General features: G+C 50.8%; 1 protein-coding gene across 12 annotated transcripts in view; it reads left to right on the forward strand.

Moving 5' to 3' along the window:
• Positions 1-21660, forward strand: part of Ctnnd1 (catenin (cadherin-associated protein), delta 1) — a 47114-nt gene that overhangs the window by 7388 nt on the left and 18066 nt on the right. For 3 of the 12 annotated variants that reach the window (XM_013506447.1, XM_013506443.1, XM_005408012.2), the window contains exons 2-3: positions 18284-18568; positions 20999-21070. The exons of 1 other annotated variant lie outside the window; for it this stretch is intronic. In XM_013506447.1, the coding sequence (XP_013361901.1) occupies positions 18374-18568; positions 20999-21070 (267 nt within the window). In that variant the 5' untranslated portion in view covers positions 18284-18373. Of the gene's footprint in view, positions 1-7275; positions 7596-8100; positions 8349-12512; positions 12660-18283; positions 18569-20998; positions 21071-21660 lie in introns of those variants that run through there. 8 more of the 12 variants (XM_013506450.1, XM_013506451.1, XM_013506449.1 and 5 more) reach the window with 6 other exon arrangements.

Here is a 21660-nt window from a genome sequence, read left to right on the forward strand (position 1 = left end):
CAGGCAGGCGCTTGTGCTGCTGAGCTATATCCCCGGCCCAATTTCATGAGATTTAAGATAGTTTAGGGGAAAAAAAATTGGCAGTACAAGTTGATCTACCATTTTGTATCTTTAGTATAGGAAACAATTCTAGCATCCAAGGGATGATTTTTATTTATTTATTTATTTTTTATTTTGGCATAGAATGGATTTAAAAAGCTGTTTTGGGCTTTTATTATTCTTGATTTAGAACTAGATTCTTTACCTCAAAGTCTCATGGGTGCCAGTGAGTTTGTAGGATAACATTTATGAGTAGTTATACAGGAAACAATCACACAGAAATGAAGGGAGGCTTTTACTATCTCTTTTTTTGAAAGAAGTTCCCTTTTTTGTGTTCAGGAAACATTTGTACATTTGCAGAACTGTGCCATGTAGAGGTTTGAGTTTCGTGAATGCTTCCTGTGCGTCTAAGAAAAGAATCTGCTCTTGCGTGTGGAAAAGCCAAGCTGTGGCCTGTGGGATGTGTGTGAGAGAGGCAGCCCTGCCTGAAACTTTCAGCTTTCTTTCAGCCTGGAATTTTCCTTCTTTCCTGTTCCTTTTCTTTATCCTAAGTAACCCATGAAATGAGTATTCTGAGTAGTATTTAAAATAATTTCTGTGGGCTCTCTGTAGCCTCCTCTCAGAACTCCGTCACCTAGCTTTTTTTCAGTAGAAGTGAGGATTGAATCCAGGGCCTCCTGCTAGCACCTGCTGTACCCCCGAGCTACATCTCCAGTCCTTTTTTGTTTGGAGAAGGTATCCATAAACTGCCCAGGCTGGCTTTGAATTGGTCATCCTCCTGCCTCAGCCTTCCAAGTAGCTAGAATTACAAGTGTGCACCACCGCCCTGACAGCTTCCTACATTTTTTTATCCCACATTTTCCTCTATGGATTTTTCTGTAGTTTTTCTCCATTTGTTTGCCTTCTGGTTTCTGTGGTGTCTCTGTCTTATCTCTCTTTGCTTCCCTTTTCCTGCTCTACTGTTTTCCCCCCTTTGGTTGGTGCTTTTTATGAGTATCACTCTTCCTCAGTAATGGTTGGTATTGGAGATCTGATTCTTGCTCTAGAATAAAATACATTCGTGCTAAAATTAGGAGTGTTAGGATATTGCTTCTGGTTTCAGCTGGACCTATGTTTGGGTTATAATTGTAATACAAGAAGATTGATCTCTTCTAGTATTCAGATTAGTTTTTGGCTTTCATTTGCAGAGCTTGTCTTTATTTCCTAATTAATCGCTCATTTTAGTTCATGTGACTATAGAGGAAAGGAAACTTACTTTCCCAGGATAAATGTTGAGCTGTGTATGTGCTTTCCATGTTCAGCGTTGGAGTGGAGTGCTGCATTGGGAGCTTTCCTTGTGGAGTAAAGATTGCTGTTTTTAGGGTGCTTACATGTATATATATATTTTGTCTTTTTGAGACAGGGTCTCACTATGCAGTTCAGACTGGCCTGGAGCTTACTTTGTAGTCCAGGCTGGTCTTGAACTCGCAGTGATCCTCCTGCCTCAGCCTCACAAGCGCTGGGATTACAGGTGTGTGCCACCACGCCCGGCAGGGCGCGTATATTTTAAGAAACCAAAATCTGTTCTGATGGTTGAGGACATAAGACACTGTTACAGAAACTAGGTCAACTTTTCATTCGTTTTATAAAAGCACCTGCAGTTCCCATTTCATTGGAAGTGAAGTAAATCTCATTGAAATAAAGTAGCTGCTGTATATTCAGTACCCTGAAAATAGAGGACTGTATTTTAAAAGAGAAATTGGTGCCGATCTGATTTCTTCCTGCTTCTTTGTTGAAGTGGGGGCAGCTCTGTAACCTCTGTGCTGTGCTGCTCTCCGGTGACGGCTTTGTGAACTGGGGCACAGTTGCCACTTGAGTGTGTCCCCTGGCTGTCAGCCACATGGGGGTGAGGCTGCTGGAGCTGCTGGTGCGTAGACTTGAGGTCACAGTAGGAAAATTGCATAGAGGGCTGGGGATGTAGCTCCGTGGCACAGCGCCTGCCTGGCAAGCACACGGTTCTGAGTTCAATTCCCAATACCCAAAATCAAACCAAACCAAAACAAAAAAAACCCAAACCAAAAATGCATAGAAATGAAAATGATTTATTTTCTGGGATTTAACTCTGTATTTATTTGAAGTAAGACATCATTCATTCCAAAGCAGTTTGAAAGCCTGCTATGTACGGTAAACTGCATACAACCCTAAGCCAGAGAGACCTAAGCAGCGCTTGTCTTCACGGAATCTGTTACTGTGGTTAGAGGCGAGTGGTGCTAAGCAGGTAGGTACCTGAAGGGTCGGGGGTGCGGCTGCTGTCGGGTGCTGAGTGGAGTGGGCTGGGGAGCCCCAGTGTGCAGTGTGCCGGAGAGGCACAGCCTTGCGGATTTGAGGGGTGGGAAGTGCAGAGACCCTTGAGGCGCCTCGTTGCCCGCGAGCAAGAGATGGGGAGAGGGTAGCGACCAGCCCGCAGCGGGCCCACGGTGTGCAGGGGAGAAGGGAACGGTGCAGGACCTGGCTCAGTACCAGTCAGCGCTGAGAAAATGTCTCTTGGCTTCGGGCCCAGCAGTAACAGTGCTTACCGCTTGTGTGGGGTCCTCTTTGGGGAGGCAGCACCTGTCCAGCCTCGGAATTTGCGGAGTCTCAGATTTTGGGCAGGCTGATGACCTTGTCTTGGAGGATGGTGATATTAGAGCAGCTAGGAGTGAGTTTATGTGATTGGGAGCGGAGAACAAATTTCTTTTTCTTAGCTCTCCATAATTTTCTTCAAACAGGAGGAGGGACGGACAGTGGGACCTGGTACAGTTTCCCTTTGAGGACAGAGCTGTTGGTCTGACTAAATGTCACACTTGCCCCCCTTGTCTTCTGCTGCTGCTTGTGCTCAACCAAAAGTTCTTGCTTCTTTCAAGCTCTGTGATCATTGGGATTTGAAGGCTTCAGGGACTGATTTTCTTCTTTTTTTTTTTTTTTGTACCGGGAATTGAACTCGGGACCTTATGCTTGCCAGGCAGGTGCTGTGTCGCTGAGCTACGTCCTGGCCCCACTTCATTGTTTCTTACTCTTCTCTTTTATTCTCTCTTTCTCCTTCCCTCCTCCTCTCGTCCTTTCCACAATGGCGATGAAGGAGCAGTTGACAGGTTACCATGTTCATATTTCTGTCCTGACATCATGGTCAGTGATCATTCCTGATAAGCAAGTCTTTATTTCCCCTTGCTGTGAGCAGGTGTGTAGCTCATTAGGGGTTATCAGAGTGACCACTGATTTTGATGGAGCTGAGGAAGAATCAGCAGCTGATCAGTGATTTGATATTCTGTGGCAGCCCCATATAAGGAAGTCAAAAGATGCTTGATGAGCAGAGGACCTGTGTCATGAATCACTACTCTTACTTTCCTCTCAAGATTTCTGGTTCAGCTAGTCTGTCACCTAGTGAAAGAATCTCTCTGTGTGTCTGTTTCTCTGTTGAGAGAGTTTTTAGCCCTAGTTCTTGACCGGGTTATCCTCCTTTCTTCCCTTTAATTGTACTTAGATAGTTCACATCCTGTTACTTAATATCTTTGGAATATGACCTTAATCCAGAGGCATTTTGTCCCCTTCACTTCCCTTCTTTGGTCAGGTAACTATTGTCTTGGGAAATATTCATTCCCCAAGACTTTGAAGTTCGTTTAAATAACTGGTTGATATATATTACTTAAGGAGGTATAAATAAGGCTGAGGTGTTTGTGATTATCATGATAGTGTGTATTTTTTTTGTTTTTATTTTTGTCTTTTTGAGACAGGGTCTTGTGATGCAGTTCAGCTGGCCTTGAGCTCACTTTGTGGCCCAGGATGGTCTCAAACTTGCAACAATCCTGCCTCAGCCTCCCGAGTGCTGGGATTACATGTGTGTGCCACCATGCCCAACAGTAGTATGTCTTTTTAAGAAAATTTTAAAATTTGTTTTTGGTCTTTTGAGACAGGGTCTCGATACGTAGCTTAAGCTGGCCTTGAAGTCACTGTGTAGCCCAGGCTGGTCTGGAACCGTGAGTCTCCTCTCCAGTGCAGGCATTACAGGCGTGTGCCCCCACGTCCAGCCATGAGTGTCTGTCTTTCGTTGCCCTTTTGTGCTGTCTTCAGTGACATGTGCTTCCTTATGGAAATACTTTCTCCTTGGCTTTTTGTTGTTCTTTTGTCATGTGGAACTCAGAGCCAGATTTGTGCTAGCTCTACTCCTGAGCTCTTCCACCAGCCCCTCACCTTCCCCCTTGTTCTTTGAAAGACAGTTTGGTTCCATGCTTCTTAAAGTGACTTGCGTGGGTAAATGTCAGGTAACCCTGGAATCTGGATTTCTGGTTATTTCTCTTATATACTGTCAAATGAACTAGAAATACCTGAGTCTTGGCTGCTAGATTTAAGGCTTTGGACTTCTTTTGGGATAGAATATGGAACCAGTCTTTGAAAACATGGCACAGCTCTTTGTTCCTTGAAGGAATTCTTCTGTTTCGTTTGGTTTTTGAGACAGGGTTTCTTCTGTAGTAGGCTCCTAACGCTAATCCCTGGCCACTATGGGACTTTTTAAAAACATGAATTTCCAAACCTGATGTGGTGGTACATGTTTGTAATCCTAGCATTCTGGAAGGCAGAGGCAGGAGGATGAGAACCTGGAGTCCAGCTTGGATTTAGCAAGATCTTGTCTCAAAATAAACAACCCAACAAACAAAAGGGCAGGGGATGTGGCTCCATGTGGTAGTCCTAGGTAACAAGCAAACAATCAAAAAAGAAGCTGAACACATGAATCTCTAGCCGTCCTCTCCCCAGTTGAGGTGAGGGGACTGTACATTTTGTTTTTTTCAAAAAGCTTCCCAAGTGATTCTTCTTTTCGTTGTTGTTTTTTTTCTGGTACCGGGAATCGAACTCACGACCTTGTACTTGCCAGGCAGGCGCTGTGCCGCTGAGCTAAATCCCCAGCCCCCTTCCCAAGTGATTCTGAGGGGTCACCTTTGAGGACCACAAAACCTGAACATTTGAGTTAAGCTACGAGTTGTTTCTCAGGCGGTGGCTATTTCAGTAGCATGGGAAGCACAGAAGCGTAGTGGTTCCGTAGTCCATGTGGTGAGAGGTGGTTAGCGTGATCTTGAATTCCAAATGTTACCATTGATGTGGAGGCTATGCCAACACAGCATGATGTGGAGGAAGGGAAACTTGTCTCCATTTTGAAATTGTGGAGCAAATTCAGGAGAGGAAGTTAGCATTGAAATTCAGCTGGACAAATTGTTTAAAACTGGACAGGAAAGGCCAATTTACTTCCTGTCTGAAAAGGAAGTACTGGCTTCCTTTGCTTCCTTCTTGCCCAACTCTGGCCAACTTGGAACTTGGGTGGGGGATAACTGGCCTTGCTGCTCTTAGTCAGTTAGCTGTGCTTTAGGAAGTTGCGTCACCACTGCTGAGGTGTGGCTGCCCTGCTGCTGCGGGCGCCCTTGTCCCCTCCCTTTTACCTGGGAGTCCTGCACTAGCTTGGCTTTGGCAGTCCAGGAAACCTAATCTCCCAGGCGTTATTTTACATTCATTTTATACACTCCTCCCCCGTATTCTCTGATAGTTAAAAATAAGCCAAGGAGTTGTAGGGAAGGAATTGAAACCCATTTGATACAGAGGAAGAGCATAGTTGGGCAGAAACAAAAGTTTCTTACTTTCAAGTTGAGCACGAGAGCATCCCTTCCAGGCGAGGCCAGTTGGCGCCCTTCCTGCCATTTCAGTCAGGCTCTTCCTCCTGACCAGCAGCCGAGGTCAGTGTTTGATGTGAGTGTGAGCTGCGGCCCGGAGGGGGAGGGGTGGGCAGGGCGGCGCGGTGGAAACAGCTGGTGCCTTCATCAGCCCATCTCAACTACCCTTCTTTTCAGAGGGTGGAGGGTGAGGGGTGGTGGAAGAATTGGAACCACACGGCAGAGTCCCAGGAACTGCGAGTGTGGCGGGCTTGGACTCTTAGGCATCCTCAGGACTCTGTGGGATGTTGGTTAGCTGGAATGTAGCTGACTGCTCCCGGTCACATTCTTCTCCCTGCCTCCCCTTCCTCCAGCCCTGCCAGCTCGGGCCTTCTTTGGAGAGGGTGGTGAGGAAGCTGGGCAGCAAGCATTTCGTCTTTGCCGTGGTGGCGCATCCAGTGCCCTCCAGGACTTCTTGCCCGTTTGTCCCCCGCTGGTTGGCTTTTCCGTGAGTGCCTGCACACAGCTGTCCTCTGTCGTGGCTGGGTAGTGGTAGGTGGCATGCTCTTCAGCCCCCTTCGCCCTCGCACGGCAGTTGGCTGTATTTCTGAGTCGGCGTTCTGTCTCTCTCACCTGCACAGAACCTGCCAAGCATCCTTTGCAAGCCACGGCAGCGTTGATGTGGGTGTGTGGAGGGCTCCGTCTAGGGTGTGTCTTTTGCAGCTTTTTCTTTTTGAAAGTATCTCAGAAAACTCTGCTCCCTTAGAAGCTGCTACTTGTGAGTTTTTGTGTGCCCATCTCTGGAGCTTGGGTTTGATTGATTCGATCTGTGCTATGAGTAGGGGCGCATTGGGTAAGAATGCTAGCTTTTTCTTCTTTTTTTTTGGTTTATTTGAGACAAGATCTCGCTGTGTAGTACAGACTGGCCTCAAACTCTATGTGGTCCTCCCGCCTCAACCTCCTGAGTGCTGGGATTACAGGTGTGCACCACCAGGCCCAGCTTCGGCATTCCCGAGAGGAGAAGGAAGTCAGCCTGCTTTGGTCCTGGGTGGGAGACCTTAAACTTTGGCTTGTGTGTGCTTCAGCGACAGACTTTACAGTGGCCAATCCCTGCTGCTGAAGTTGTGTTCTCAATGTACTGTATTGCTCGCTATTCTTCTCTCTCCAAGCCTGGAATGGCTGACTATTGTGTATATTCCTGCCCTACCCCTCCACCTGGTTGTACCAGGTCCAGGTGAGGACTAATCCTTCTGAATTGTGCTGGTTTGGATTCAGCTCCCGTTGCATCACGGACTGCGGAGATTAGGGTTTGGTCCACGGTGCTTTTACCAGGTCCAAGAATGGGGTGTGGGAGGACCTGGGAGAAGGAAAAGAAAAGAAGAGGAGGGAAGAGAGTATACTAGTTAGTTGCCTGGAATGCCCCTGTTGGAGATTTCTGCTGATAGTACTGTTTATACACAGGGAGTCCAGCTCTTTGGGTTTAGGGCTGACTTCCAGTGGACTGTTCAAGATAATAGAAAAATGTATCATTTATCCCACTCTTGGATCCAGCAGAGGCCCCTTATTAGGAAGGGAGGTTTTCTTTTCTCACTGGGTTGCAGTTCCCCGGCCCAACCGGAAAGGCCGAGGTTGCTGTTGTGACCTCTTGGCCGCCGGCCACAGTGCAACTCCTAGTGGCCCTCTCCTTCTCTAAAGAAGTAGGAACTTTGCCCCAGCACTTGATCAACTGCCACTCGCCAGGGTGGAGTCTGCTGCCTTTGTTTGTTCTCGGTGGGGCCTGCTCAGGAATCAGCTCTGTGCTCGCAGGAAGTTTGAAAGGCTCTGAGTGCAGAACTGGGTGGTAGACGGTGCCAGAGGGTATGTCCCAGGGTAGTTCCGGTGGGACTGGTACACGACTGAATGCAGGTAGGTGATCAGATCGCTGAGAAGACACTTCCTTGGGGGCATGTCACATGTTGCTGAACTGAATATGACAGGGTAGTTTTAATGTCCTCCGTGTCGGGCCGGCATGGTGGCACATGCCTGTAATCCCAGCACTCAGGAGGTTGAGGCAGGAGGATTGTTGTGAGTTGAGACCAGCCTGGGCTACAAAGTGAGCTCAAGGCCAGTCTGAACTGTATAGTGAGACCCTTTCTCAAAAAGACAAAAAAAAAAAAAAAAAATCAAAAAAACCCAAGTGTTACTGTCTCCACAGTGAAGAAACTTGGTAAGTAAGAACTCTGAAATCCCTTACCCCTGGAAACTCTTAGGAACCCACCCACTCAGTGCTCCACGATCTGCTGATTCTTAGCAGCCTGAGCTTTGTCCTGTGCAGCCTTGGCTTGGGGCTGGGAGGAGGGTTGTTTTCCCGAACATGATAAGGAGCGGAGCAGGGCAAAGCGGGAGCGCGGCTGGTGATTGGTAGACAGGATGCCCTGGAATGCGGCTGGCTTGCAGCCCAGAATCCAGCACTTTGTGTTTGTTTGTTTCTGGGAGACTGTGGTCGGGTGCTACTGTGACAGGAAGTGAGAAAGCTGGGAGTGGGGGAGCAAGAGGGGCGCTGTCTGTGGCTCTCCTGTGAAGCCTCTGTCCCTGGAGAGCAGCTCTGCCCAGGCCTCCGCTGGGAAGAGTTCTGTGGATGTGATGGGCCTCAGCATCGCGCTGCCCAGGACCGAGGGTGTGAGTCCGGGTGCAGCCCCTTAGTCCTCGCACTTGAGTCATGTAAATAGCCTTGATCTCGGCGTCAAGGAGCTTACTGAGTTTTGTGTGTGTTACTGTTTTTATGGATGGCTAGGATTTAATTAAGAGGGCTTCCTAGGAGAGAGATGCTAAATGAGGTCTGTGCCCTCTTTGTACTCCTCGGGAGCCCGAGACAAGTAATGGCGCTGCATCTTAGGGCTTACCCTTTGGTGTGGCCTTTCGCTGCGACAGAACGGGAGACGCCTACCTGTTCTTTTGGTTTGCACAGAGCTAGGGAATGGTTAGTAATTTCCTGGAATTTCCCCGTGTCTAGACTGAGTAGCACCTGTAGCGTCCTTTGTCCCCTGCTTCTCTCTTTGCTTCTTGTTCTGTTTTTCCTCCCTGTATTCCGGCAGTGAAGTGGGCATCTTCTCACACTTGGGCAGGGGGTGGCTGAGTCCTCGGCGTGTAGCCCAGCTGGCCTGCCCTGAGCACACACAAACCCGCCTTTGATTGCCCAGGAGGGCAGCTGCCCTGGAGGCAGATTGCTGACATACCGGGAGATTGCAGAACAATCCCTCGGCTCTGTTTGACTCCCGAGGCCTGCTTCCTTCTCTTTCCCACACCAGCTTGGCCTTTGCTCTTGGTTTAGTGAGATGTGACATTAAGAATGAGAGTAGGAACATTTGTGATTGTATTTTCTTCCTTGAGATGGAGGTGATCCAAGAATGGGGCATGTAGCCAGAATTCTAGAGCAGGCTTGCCAGTGGAAGGTGGGTGATTGGTAATTGGTACAAAGTAGGACCTATTTTGTCCCTAGTACCTTTCCTCTTGAGTATTTGTTCTTCATAAACGAAGAAATCTAAGTGCAATGCAAGCTTCTCTTCCCTAGGGTTGAGTAAGGTCTTGCTCTTCAAGGTGAAGTTAAGGAGCCTCCTCTGGTGTTGACACCTGTAATCCCAGCACTAGGGAGGCTGAGGCAGGAGGATCACTGCTAGTTTGAAGTCAGCCTGGGACACAGAGTGAGTTCAGGGCTGGCCTGAACAAGACATAGCAGACCCTGTTTCAAAAGAAACAAAAACCCCATAAATAAATACAGTGAAGGTAAGATCCTATGATCCAGCTGGTTCCACCCCATTTTATCTTGTTGCCCTTCCTCTCTGTAGACAAAAAGCTTTCTTTTGTTTATTTCTTTATTAGACTTAGAATGACTTCAATCCTTGGAAGCACAGAAATTCGTACTCCTCCTGCTGTACCAGGGAGACTATCCGGGGATGGAGTGGAGTAGAGTGTCTGTGTTTCAAACTGGGCATGGTAGTACACGCCTGTGATCCAGCCTTTGGGAGGCTGAGGCAGGAGGGTCCAGAGTGAGGGCAGCCTGGGCTACCCAGTGAGTTCAAGACTGGCCTAGATTAGGCAGTGAGATCTAGTCTCAAGATACCAAAAAATAAATCAAAATAGAGTGGCTGTGTTTCTACCACTTACTAGCCCATGGCCTTGAGCAAGATACTAATTACTTCTGATGTGTAGTTTCCTCATCCATAAAAAGGGACATTAGCTGGGAGTGGTGTGCCTGCTTGTGGTCCCTACTTTACAGGCTGAGGCAGGAGGGTCACTTGAGCCCAGCCTGGCAACTACTGGTGGGAGGACACATTACCTCTGAGAGTGGAGTAGGGAGGGTTATGTGTGAAAACTTCCAGGGGAGGTCAGTAATAACCAATTTTACTTCCCCTTTAGAGTTGGCTTTTCTCCTTCACTAGAGAGAAATACTGTATTTCCTGCAGGGTGTGGTGCCAGGCACCCGCAGTCTGAGCACTCTGAGAGCGTGAGGCTGAGGGATCAAGGTCGGCCTGAACAGTTCCCGCAGGATCTTGTCAAAATGTAAAAAAAAAATTAAAAATGTCTGGGGATGTAGCTCAGTGCGAAGACCCCGGCCCGGGTTCAGTCCCCAATACTTAAAAAAAAGGCATTTTCTCTTTACCTAGACTTTATTACTTCCCGAACAGCCTGGTGGGGTGTTGAAAGCCTGAGGATTGCTCTGAGTTCCAAGCCAGCCTAGGCTACATGGTGAGTCTATACTCTATAACAAAACCCTGTCTCAAGAAAACAGACACTTCGCCGGGCGTGGTGGCGCATAATCCCAGCACTCAGTGCTGTAATCCCAGCACTCAGGCGGCTGAGGCAGGTGGATCAATGCGAGTTCGAGACTGGCCTGGGCTGCAAAGTGAGTTCAAGGCCAGCCTGAACTGCATAGCGAGACCCTGTCTCAAAAAGACAACAACAAAAAAACAGACACATCCCTTGATTGAATTAAAAAAAATCCCCCCCCCCCCCACTGTGGATTGAACCTAGGGCCTTTGCAATGGGCTACAGAGCTCATCCCTGTTTTTTTTTTTTTTGGTACTGGGACTCAAACTCAGGACTTTGCGCTTGCCAGGCAGGCACTGTGCCACTGAGCTGTATCCCGGGCCCTCAGCCCTCTTGATGTTTTTTGTTCTGCGGCATGGTCTCACTGAATTAGTCAGGCTGGGCTCACACTTGCTTTCCTCCTGCCTCAGGCCTCCAGTGTTGGGATGGCTGCTATGTACTACTGTGCCCAGCACTGTAGAATTCGGTTATCGCTGAGTTGCTAAATTGCCTAGGCTCGGCTCCCATTTGCAGTCCTCCTGTCTCGTCCTTGCAGGGCACTGGGGTCACCGCGTGTGCCACCACGTCCACACCGTTCTCCCAGGCGCTTGTCCATACAGGGGGTGTTCTAACCCTGCGGAAGGGCAGGGACAACGTTGCTTGACTCAGTAAAGAAGGCTGGGCAAAGAGCTGGGATGCCGTCTTAGGACGTGAGGGGCTTTGGTGAGAAGCTGCCCCTTTAAAGAAAGGAATGCGAGCTCAAACAGTTGTGTGACCCTTAGCAAACCCTAAGGTTAAGCCTTTCCATGAACATTTTCTTTCTGGCCAAGTGGGGGTAGAATCCGAGAGGCCCCAGTTATCGTAGGATTTTTCTTTTATGACCGGAGACTTAGCCACTGCACACCTTCCCATTGCTGTTGGCGCTTTCCCTCTTCCAGGTTGTGTACCTGGCCTCCTCTCCCGGCCTGCCCTTGTGGGAGGAGAAAGGCCCTGGCCTCTCCCCTTCCCTGGCTGGGACACCTCCCTCGTTTGCCCTCCCTCCTATCTTTGCTTCCTGATTGCTTCTCCCTGGGTCCGGCTTCTCCTTATAAGGCCGGGCCGGGCACCTTTGGCAGGGCTGCCCTGGGACCCAGGTGAGTGACTGTGTGTCTCAGACCACGGGATAAGGAGGAGACTGAGCGTGGCCTTCCCGGTGCAGGGCGGGAGAGGCCCGTGGGCAGGGGAGGGAGGGGGCGGCGCCTGGAGACTGCAGGGCCCGTCAGACCAGTCCTGGGCGGCACACAGCGCCCAGGAGAAGCAGGTTTTGTTTCTTTCAGCTTGGGCCCCTCGCTGGCTGGGAGCTTCACTATCCCTTGCTGAGCCAGTCCCACGTTTAGCTGTTTTAGTGTGCGATGGTGTGGGGTCCCACACTACTGGAGGGGGGCACAAGAGCAAGAGCACACGTGGTCTGTTACGTTACAGTGTGTTTTCTTTGAGACGGGTCTCTGTTGCCCAGGCTGGTCTTGGACCCCTGTGCTCAGGTGATCCTTTTACCTCAGCCTCCTGATTGCTGGGACCGTAGTGTGCACCTCGGGGCTCCAAACCCCTGCCCCTTAGAGTGTTTGGGATGGAACCCAGGACCTCGAGCATGCTGGGCAGGTGTTCTGTCACTGAGCTGCATCCCTACCTCCCTGCTTAAATGGATTGTGATCCTCCTGCCTCAGCCTCCTAAATAGGTGGGATTATAGGTATGTACTTTCTTTGCTTTTTGAGACAGGGTCTTGATATGTAGCTCAGGCTGGCCTTGAACTCACTGTGTACCCCAGGCTGGCCTCAAACTCCTGGTGTCTCTCCTGCCTCAGCCTCCCAAGTGCTTGGATTACAGGTGTGCGCTGCCACTCCCAGCCTCAACCTCCGATTGACAGGGAGTTTTTCTTGTTTTTTTTTTTGTTTTTTTTTTTTTAATTTATTTTTTATTTTTTTGGTGCAGGGAATGGAACTCAGGACCTTGTACTTGCCAGGCAGGTGTTTGTGCCACTGAGCTATATCCCCGGCCTGTTTTTGTTTTTTAAAGAGCTGGAGTCTTCCTAACTTACCTTGGGCTGGGCTCAAACTCCTGAACTCAAGTGACCCTCCCAGATCTTCCTACTTCTACCTTGCCAGTGCCAGTGCCAATTGCCAGTCGCCGGGACCAAGGACACTGAGGTGAACAGGGTGTTCTTGGGGTTTTCTGTGGGTCACCTCTTGTTGCTCAGGCTGGCCCTGAACACATGGGCTCAAGTGATCCTTCTTCCGCAGCCTCCCAAGGAGCTGGGGCTGTGGTGGATGTTAATGCAGGAAGTACCTCCCAGGTGAGGGGAGGAGCAGTGAGGAGCCCTAGAACTGACCTGTGCTTTGGAGGAGCAGTGAGGAGCCCTAGAACTGACCTGTGCTTTGGAGGAGCAGCAGAACAGCAGGCTGGTATAGGGTGCTACATCCTTGGACTCTGGTGCGAGCACTTTTTCTGCCAGGAGCCTCAAAGGACTGTTGACAAAATACCTGCCTTTGGAGCTAAGGGTGGAAGCACACATACAAAACTTTAATCTGAGACCCAGAACTCAGGAGGCTGAGGCAGGATCAAGGCAGGATCAAGGCCAGCCTGAGCTACATAGTGAGACCCTATCTCAAAAAAAAAAAAAATACATGTATATATATTCATTCACTTTTTTGATTTAGAAACAAAAAGGCAGTTTTGTGCCTGTGGATTGTGACTGGCCAGGAGTAAGTGACTTTGACTTTGGAGGCAAACCCTTTCTGGCTTGAATGTTGTATCCTACAGTTCTGTAGTGTTACACGCCCGGTATTTTATTTCTTTGAGACAGGTCTGTATGTTCCAGGCTGGCCTTGAATTCAGTGTATAGCTCAGGACAGCCTTAAACTCACGGCGATCCTCCTGCCTCAGACTCCTGAGTGTGGGGATTATAGGTGTGCAAACCACGTCTGGCTTTCAGTTTTAAGCTAGGGCTTTGCTCAGTTGCCAGTGCTTCACACTTTCGATCCTCCTGCTTCAGCCACCCAAATAGCAGGGATTACGGGCATAAGCTACAGTGCGTGCTTCCAAGCCTGTATTCTTAGGCTTTTAGAATCATAATTCCAAGTTACATTTCCGCCAGTTTATGGTACAGCACATCATTCTAGGGACAGTGCTGTTGGTATCTTTGTTTTGGTGGGGGGTTGAGACAGGGTCTTGCTATGTTATGTAGTTCAGGCTGGCCTTGAACTTGCTGTGTAGCCCAGTCTGGCCCTGTGGTGGCAGTTCTCCTGCCTCAGCCTCCTGAGTGCTGGGGTCACAAGTGTGCACTTTCCTGCCTGGCTGGTCACTGCTTGTTTTGTTTTTTTTGCTGTGCCGCTTGATTGGCATTACTTCACCATTGATTCTTCCAGGTGCTTCATTCAGTGTAACTTGCTTTGGTTAGGAGTTTGGACAAGGGGTAGAAGTCTCCGGTCGTTGTTTGAATGAGGGACCGTGCGCTGGGAGCAGTAACAGCAGGAAGGGTGGCAGTGGGTGGGATCTCGTGACACGGCACCTTTGGCTTGTTAAGAGGAAAAGCAGCCATGCCCAGAAAATCTGGCTTTAGAGGAAGACAAGGCTTGCTTTCTGTGCCTCTCCTGACCTCAGGAGTTACTCGGTGGCCCTTTTCTAGTGAGCGAACCAAGTCCATTTGAGAACCCGAGTGACAGGCCTGGAAAGAGTTGGGCAGGACTCACAGGGCTTTCCTGCCCTACCTACCCAAGGCAGTCCATGGTTCGCAGGTTCTTCTCATGCTGTGCGCCCTGGAGAGGAGGCACCTGCTTCGCACTGTTAGCTCTGTCGGCTGAATTCAGCCTGGGGCTTTTGTTCTCCTCTCTGTGGTTTCCTTTCCCCTCCTTTTCTCTCTTCTCCCTCATGTATATGTAGGAATGGATAATTCTGCAGCCTAAAGAAAGGTGGGAGCCTCTTCCTGTCCTGTTATGGTGAAGAGAGCTTCCTGAGGTTGTTGGGCCCAGGGCCTGGCCTGGTATATCTTCCTCCCCTTTTATTTCGACTGAGTGGGTAGTCTATAGGCTTTGGAATAGCGTGGCTCTAGGTTTAAATTCGTAATTTGTAGCTAGGCTTAGTGGTGCATATCTGTAATCCCAGCACTGTGGGGAGCTGAGGCAGGAGGGTCCCAAGTTTGAGCTCAACCTGGGCAGTTTAACAACTTAGCAAGACCCTGTCTCAAAAAAAAAAAAAAAAAAAATGGAGAGGGAGGGGAGAAGGAATGTAAAAAGAATTAAGATGTGTTATATGCCAACTGCCCATGCACTCAGTACATACTGTGAACATATACTAATTAAAGTAAAATTTTAAAAAAACAGAGATGTAGCTCAGGGAAGGTGTGGGTTAAATCCCCAGTACGGTAAAAGAATTACTATGAAGTGCAGTCCCTGGGGTAGTTTCTTCACCTCTGGGTTTTTCTCCTTGTAATAATCTTGGGCCCTTCTCCTTGTGGAGAGGGTACCTGCAGTGCTTGTGAGCTCTTCTCAGCCCCTTTGTCCTTGGTCCTCACAGTGGGGAGCCTGGGGCCGGGCCCAGGTTCACGGTGGTCTGCTGCCTGTGGACACTAGAGCAGCACCCTTTGCCCCAGAAACACAGGTGCAGGTGGGACGCGCTGGAAAACAGTGCCGGCCGTGCAGGCGAAAACCTGCTGGGCTGCTCCCCGGGAACCCACTGAGGTTCTCGGTGTAGGTAATTTCATCTCCTACTTCACCAAATAGTTGGAGGCTGAGGCATCACCGTGAAGTAATATAATTGGGAGATAGAAACCAACTCTTGAAACAACTGACGACCTCACCTTTGTGTAGCTCCCGTCTTCCTGGCAGCCCCAGGTTAGATGGGGCTGGTGATACCAGCCTTCCTGCTGCTGCTCTAGTGCTGCTGCTCTCAGCCTTGCTCGCGGCCTGCCCCGGGGCTCTTCTGACCACCGCTCCTCTGCCTACCCTGCTCTGCCTACCCGGCTCCTCTCTGCCTGCTGGGCCGTAGTCTGCTCCAGCGAGGGCCAGGCCGCCACAGTGAGGGGGATGCAGCTCCCGACCCCGAGCAGAGCCCGGGAATTTTCCTTCCTTCCTTCCCAGTCCCTCTACTGAATTAGAGTTGTGGGGCCAGAAGTGGTCACTTAGGGCAGGGCGCCGCCAGGAGTGCTGTCGCCGTGCGTCCGTGGCGGTGGCCGCCTGTGCTTTGATCAGCAAGGAAGATTATAGGGTGGAGCTGCGGGTGGTGCGGCCCTGCTCCCGCGCAGGCTCACAGTCTCTGAGTCTCGGTGTGGGGAGCTTCACAGGTCATGGGACGTCGTGGGTAAGGGCAAGTGCTCACCACGAGGAAGTGGCGATGGAGGGCAGCGTTAGGAAAATAGAGTGTTTGTACAGAAAGACCTAGGGCAGAGAGGCCTGGTGGAATGAAGGGTGGGAGAGGGAGAATTGGTGGTGGACCTTGGACTGAAAGGACAGGGTTTGGTCAGTGGTTGTTGGGGCCCAGCGCTGGGCAGGGGATGCAGGGGAGAGCCGTGGTTAGGGACCGGGCTCCTGCGGAGCCCCTGGGGCCCTGCTCACCCAGCTTGGACACCTGCTGCTGCTGCTGAGTGCTGCAGTTGGGAGGCAGACAGGCCTGGGCCTCTGCTTGGTGGGGCCCTGCGGAGCGTGGGAACGTGGGAGCGGAACCTGAGCGCAGGCCCGGCCGAGGCCTGTCCTCACTTGTCCCCGCTGTGCATCGCGCAGCCCGTCTGTTTCCCAGGTCTCTTGGGGCATGCCAGGACTGGGCCTTGGAGCCTTCTGCCTGGGGGTGGGGAGGGGAGGAAGGGCTTTCCCGCCTCGATTTCCCCGTGTGGGGAGCTGAGCCTGGTGGGTTGCGGTCCACATGGTAATCTGTCCCTGCTTCTGTTTGGCAGTGCAAGTAGAGCACTGTGCCTGCACGTTGGGCCCCGTGCTGGGGCCGGGAGCTGCAGCCGCGGCCCGGGGCGTCCAGCGTGGCAAAGCGAGGGGCGCTCGTCACCGGCAGCGAGCCCGCGCCTGCGCTCCGTCACTCCTCTCATTCCTGACTCCTCCTTTGCGCTCTTGGGTTCATGCCTTGGGTTTATTTGATTTTCGTCTCATTCTCATTTTCCCTCCAAATGTCTGCAGCTCTCTCCTCTGCTTCCTCTTTGCTGTGGTGCTGGGATGCTTCTTCCATGATTTTTCTGAGTCTAGAGTGGGCTGTTCTCTGTGTTAGACCAATCCGTTAGGATCTTCTCTTACCAGGTGTGTATGGAAATTTATTTACTAAGAATGGAAGTACTTCAGGTGTTTTTTAAGGGTTTGATGAGAGGGTGGGGAGTAGGTTCCCCAGCCTGCCTTTCACCAGTGTGTATTTTGCCCTGGCTGCAGCGTGTCCCATAGCTTACAAGGGAGGAATCGCAGAGTCCAGCAGTGTGACTCCAGGGCGTCTGCGTTGCCCGCTCACTCCAGCGGGTGTGCGTAATGACTGCCGTTGGTTACACGAATGCACACATGCACCCTCCAGATGCTTGCACAGGTACCGGGTTGGAAGAGTAGAGAGGGGCGAGGACTCTGCTCAGGTTTTCTGCCGGAAGTTCCGGCTGTCAGGGGTCAGGAGATGAACTACTTGAAGGTGCTGTTGTGGCGTTTGAGCCTGCTGCTCTTTCTCCTGCTCCCCAAAGAGGCGGAGGTCTGTGGCGATAGCACCTTTCTACACAGAGCGTTGCCATTTCTGTTGGCTCAGTTATGGCACGCATTTGCCCTCAATATTGTGTAGTTTGAAAGGCAGAACCTTTTCATGAATGTATTAAACAAAGAGACCTTAATTTTGTCTTCAGCCTTTGATGGTAGGAAGTTCTAAAATATTTCTGATTTTTTTGGTACTGGGGATGAGCCAAAGGCGCTCTAACACTGAGCTGCACGCCCAGCTCATCAGTGTTTTTTATTTTGGGACAAGGTTTCACCAAATTGCAGAGACCAAACTTGAGCGTGAGATCCTCCTTTCTCAGCTCCTGAGTAGCTGGGATTAATATTTGTGTACCACCATGCCTAGCTAATATTCTCCACTCATTCATTCATTCATTCATTACTGGGGATTAAGCCGAGAGTCTTTGCACTGAGCTACCTCCCCAGCCCTTCTTCTGTTTTTAATTTTTTTTTTTTTTATTGTGAGACGGGTTCTCCTTAAATTGCTAAACTGCCTGGGCTGAGCTCAAACTAGTAATTCTCCTGCCTCAGCTTCCTAGAGCACTGGGATTCCAGGCATGTGCCATCATGCCTGGCTTAGTGTTTCCATTTCTTACTTGGCCTTTTAACTTAGTATATTCTGCCACTACTGCAGCAGTCTGATTGTCCAGAGGGGGAGAAGTGAAGGAGAGTCTGCCCCATGGACTGTAGGGTGGCCCGGCCCCAGCACCGTGAGTCTTGTCTGGACCTTGGAGCTAAGGTTCGCATGACGTAGATAACAGCACGTTCTGCAGGGAAGGAGAACCGAGTTTGAGTCCTCCGCGATGGCTGTGGCACCCAGTGCGTTCCCCCTCCCTGTCCCGCCCCGCGGCAGTGCAGGCCTGGGATCCCGTCACGCTTGGCCTGTCCACCGTGTCTCTGGCGGGCTGCCGACAGGTGGCAGGCGGGTGCTGTTAGTGTGAGTGTGCTCACTGGTGGTGGGCTCCGGCTCGGTGGTGGCTTGCCTTCCGCACTGCAGGGACTGCTCGCGGGCGGCTTTGGCTCTGGGGTTGGTGATGCACCTGTCTTCTCTGACCTGTGCTCTTTTCTCTCCTCTCCCTGCCCTTCCCCGATAGTGTGAAGTGAGGGGGGCCTTCTCCCTCCTCCCCTTCCTCTGAGCCACCTTCCTCTTTCCCTGTCCTGCGGCGGCTCCGCCCCGTACCTTCATGGACGACTCAGAGGTGGAGTCGACCGCCAGCATCTTGGCCTCTGTGAAGGAGCAGGAGGCCCAGTTTGAGAAGCTGACCCGGGCGCTGGAGGAGGAGCGGCGCCACGTCTCGGCGCAGCTGGAGCGCGTCCGGGTCTCGCCCCAGGATGCCAACCCTCTCCTGGCCAACGGTACCCTCACCCGCCGGCATCAGGTAACCCCTCCAGCAGAACCCTGAGAGGCTGCGACCTTTCTGGGGGTCCCTCCTCGTGGTTGTCACGCGGCCAACTCCTCCAGAGGATGGTGCTTCTGTGGAGGCACTGCGGCGGTGCCGAATGGATGGCTTTCTCTGTAGCGTCCATTGGACTTGGGTGGCTGGAGTGGGAAGCGGCTCCGATAGTGGTAGATAGTGTAGTGTGGGGCCGACTCAGGTTGCTTTTCTTCCTTCCTAGTGCCAGAAATTCGGGAGCTAAACACCCACCTGTGATCGGGAAGGGTGAGCATCCTGTCCCGAGCCCCAGCTCAGTCTCCTGGGGAAAGTGTTCTCGGAGGGGTGAGGTGTTCCCACCCCACTTTGTCCTCGCGTCCCCTCTGTCCCTTTGTGTTGGCTGTGCTCCCCCTGTGTTGGAGGAAGGGGCATCCCCCTGGCTAGAGCTCGCGCGCAGCGACGCTCGACTGCAGCCTGATGCCCACAGGGGTCTGCGGTCTCCGGGGAGAGTCAGTGTTAGGAAGGAGAAGTAGCTTGTTTCCTATGGTTTATCTCGCCCGACCTTGCTGTGATGTAATCTGTCTGAGGTTTTGTGTGTGTGCCTGTGTGTGTGTGTGTGTGTGTGTGTGCGCGCTCGCGCGCGCACGCATGTGTGTTAGGTATTTGATAGACAATATCTTAAGTGATCTCTGGATCTGAAGCAGAACAGTGCTTGTACTTTTTGCTGTTGGCTTTGTATGTTACTAGGGATTGAACCAGGTCCTTTGCAGTGAGCTTCATTTCCAGCGCTTTTTGTTTTTGTTGTTTCTTGTGTTTTTGAGACAGGGTCTCACTCTGTAGGGCAGACTGGCCTTTAACTCATGGCAAGCAATCCTGCTTCAGCCTCCAAGTGCTGGGATTCCAGACATGTGCCACCATGCCTGGCTCCAGCCCTTTTCATTTTCATTTTGATTTTTAAAAAAGGATGTTTTGAGACATGGCCTCACTGTTGCCCAGGCTGGCCTTGAACTCTGTGTAGTTCAGGATAGCCTTAACTTGTGGCAGTCCTCCTGCCTGGCAGTCTCCTGAGTGCCTAAATCACGGGCATGTGCCACTATGCCTGGCAAAATGTTTGTAAATTTTGAGACAGGATCTGGCTAAGCGTAGCTCAGGGTAGCACTGAACTTGTTCTCCTGCCCTGCAGCTATTGGGAGGCTACTTCCGTAAGTTTTAAGAAGGCCCCTCATGTTGCGGAGTCTTGTAGTTAGTTGGGCAAGAGGACAGAATTCCACTTGGGATATCGCAGATTCGAAGGAGGCTCTATGTTTGCAGTGTCCCAGGTATTTATATGGACACTAGACAGAGGGCTAGGGAGGATTTGTGTCTATATACATGGAAAAGGGAGAGCAGGGCTGCTTAGGCGTGGAGTTGGTGGGGAATTCCAGGGTTGAGTACGGGGTTTCTCTCTCTCTGGCGCTCTTATTTTTAACTTCTCTTTAGCAATGAAACCGCACCCTTCCTTCTTCCTGAAAGTGATGTTAAACTTCCCTCCCGTAACCTTCCCTAGCCTAAAGGGGATGGGGTGGGAGAAGCCTGCCCAGGGGCTGGGCCTCGCCCTATGGGACTGGAGGAAGAGCAGGGAGTGTTTCCATGTGGCACAGTGTCATCCAGTTCCTTCCAGTGCTGAGGACAGTGGCTTCAGGATGACTTTTCGGAGTGTGTGCTGTACTGTCCTCATCAGTGAGGAGAACACTGAGACTTCCCCTGACGGCACTTTGGGTACCTGTGTTCTTCATGTTTGGAAAAGGATTCTTATGTCTGTTGCTTCTTTCTTTAAAAAGCTGTGTGTAATGGGAGTTTGCACTGGGAGCAGAGCATGGAGACTCGTGAACAATAAAGAAGGCTCTTGGAAACCCCCTCAGTTAGCCTTCCTTACATTGTGAGGGGTTTCTAAAAAGGTTACGTGTGGTCTCTGCTATTTGTTCAGCAGATAGGTTTTTTTTGTTGTTGTTTTGTTTTGTTTTTGTGGACACAGGAGCTCACCATATAGCTTAGGCTGAGTTTGAACTTGGAATCCTCCTGCCTCAGCTTCCTGTGTGCTGGGATCATAGACATGGGCCCCCATGCCCAGCTAGCAAATTGTTTTTGAGTGCCTGTCATGTGCCAGGCACTGCTCCAGGAAGAAAGGGCCTACCCTTAAATAGAAGTGACCAGACCCTCCTGTTGCCCACATGGTGATTGAGACTGGAGCCTCCAGAGACCCAGTCGGCCAGAGCTGGAGGCCGGGGCCTGTGAGGAGAGTGCTAAGCCTCGGGCGATGCGCTTAATGAGTACTCACACCAAGGCTTCAGGCCACAGATGCTCTCTTGAGCCCTCACCCTGTTTGGGAAGACACTGGTGTTTGCTAGAGCCGAGGAGGCCACGAGAATGAACCGTCTTCTGTGGGCTGTGTTTCAGAATGGCCGGTTTGGGGGCGATGCTGACCTTGAGAGGCAGAAACTGTCAGATCTGAAGCTCAGTGGACCCCAGGTAATTCTCCTAGCTCAGGGCCTAGGCTGCTTTGTTTGCATCCTTTTACCTCCCCGGCCTGGGCCGTCAGAGCACAGCGGCATCGAGTGCAGTGCCTGGCACATTGTGAACACCCCTTCTGTAGTTGTTCATTCAGGAAAAGGGTCTGTGTGATTTTGTTCTGAGATTAAGGACTATGGATATCGAGTACTGCCTGCCTGTCCCCATGCGATCCTCCATCCTTGGGCTCTGCTCTGGTTTTTTAAGGCAGGTGTGATTCTGCTGTTCAAAAACTCCGACCTAAAATCTGGCTGGTCTTGAGCCTTCGTACTACAGGAAGAGTCACCTACATAGAGCCAGTCAAAAGATGGCTCTCTTGGGGGATTTTTGGCTTATCTTAAAGTTTACATGGAGGGTCGGCAGCTCTTTCGAAGGGTCACTTAGAGGTGGATGTAAGTGGTCCACACAGTGCATACTCAGACGCCGAAAACGGGAGGTTAGGTCTGCTGTCTCTGGGGCGAGGATGTCCACATGGCTATAGTTAATTATTTAACATTAAGTAACTGGAATTTGGAAGTTTCGCTTACTCTCCTTTTGTACAAGCCCCAGAT

The sequence above is a fragment of the Chinchilla lanigera genome, unplaced genomic scaffold (assembly GCF_000276665.1).
Source record: "Chinchilla lanigera isolate Chin_1 unplaced genomic scaffold, ChiLan1.0 scaffold00110, whole genome shotgun sequence".
Classification (NCBI taxonomy): domain Eukaryota; kingdom Metazoa; phylum Chordata; class Mammalia; order Rodentia; family Chinchillidae; genus Chinchilla; species Chinchilla lanigera.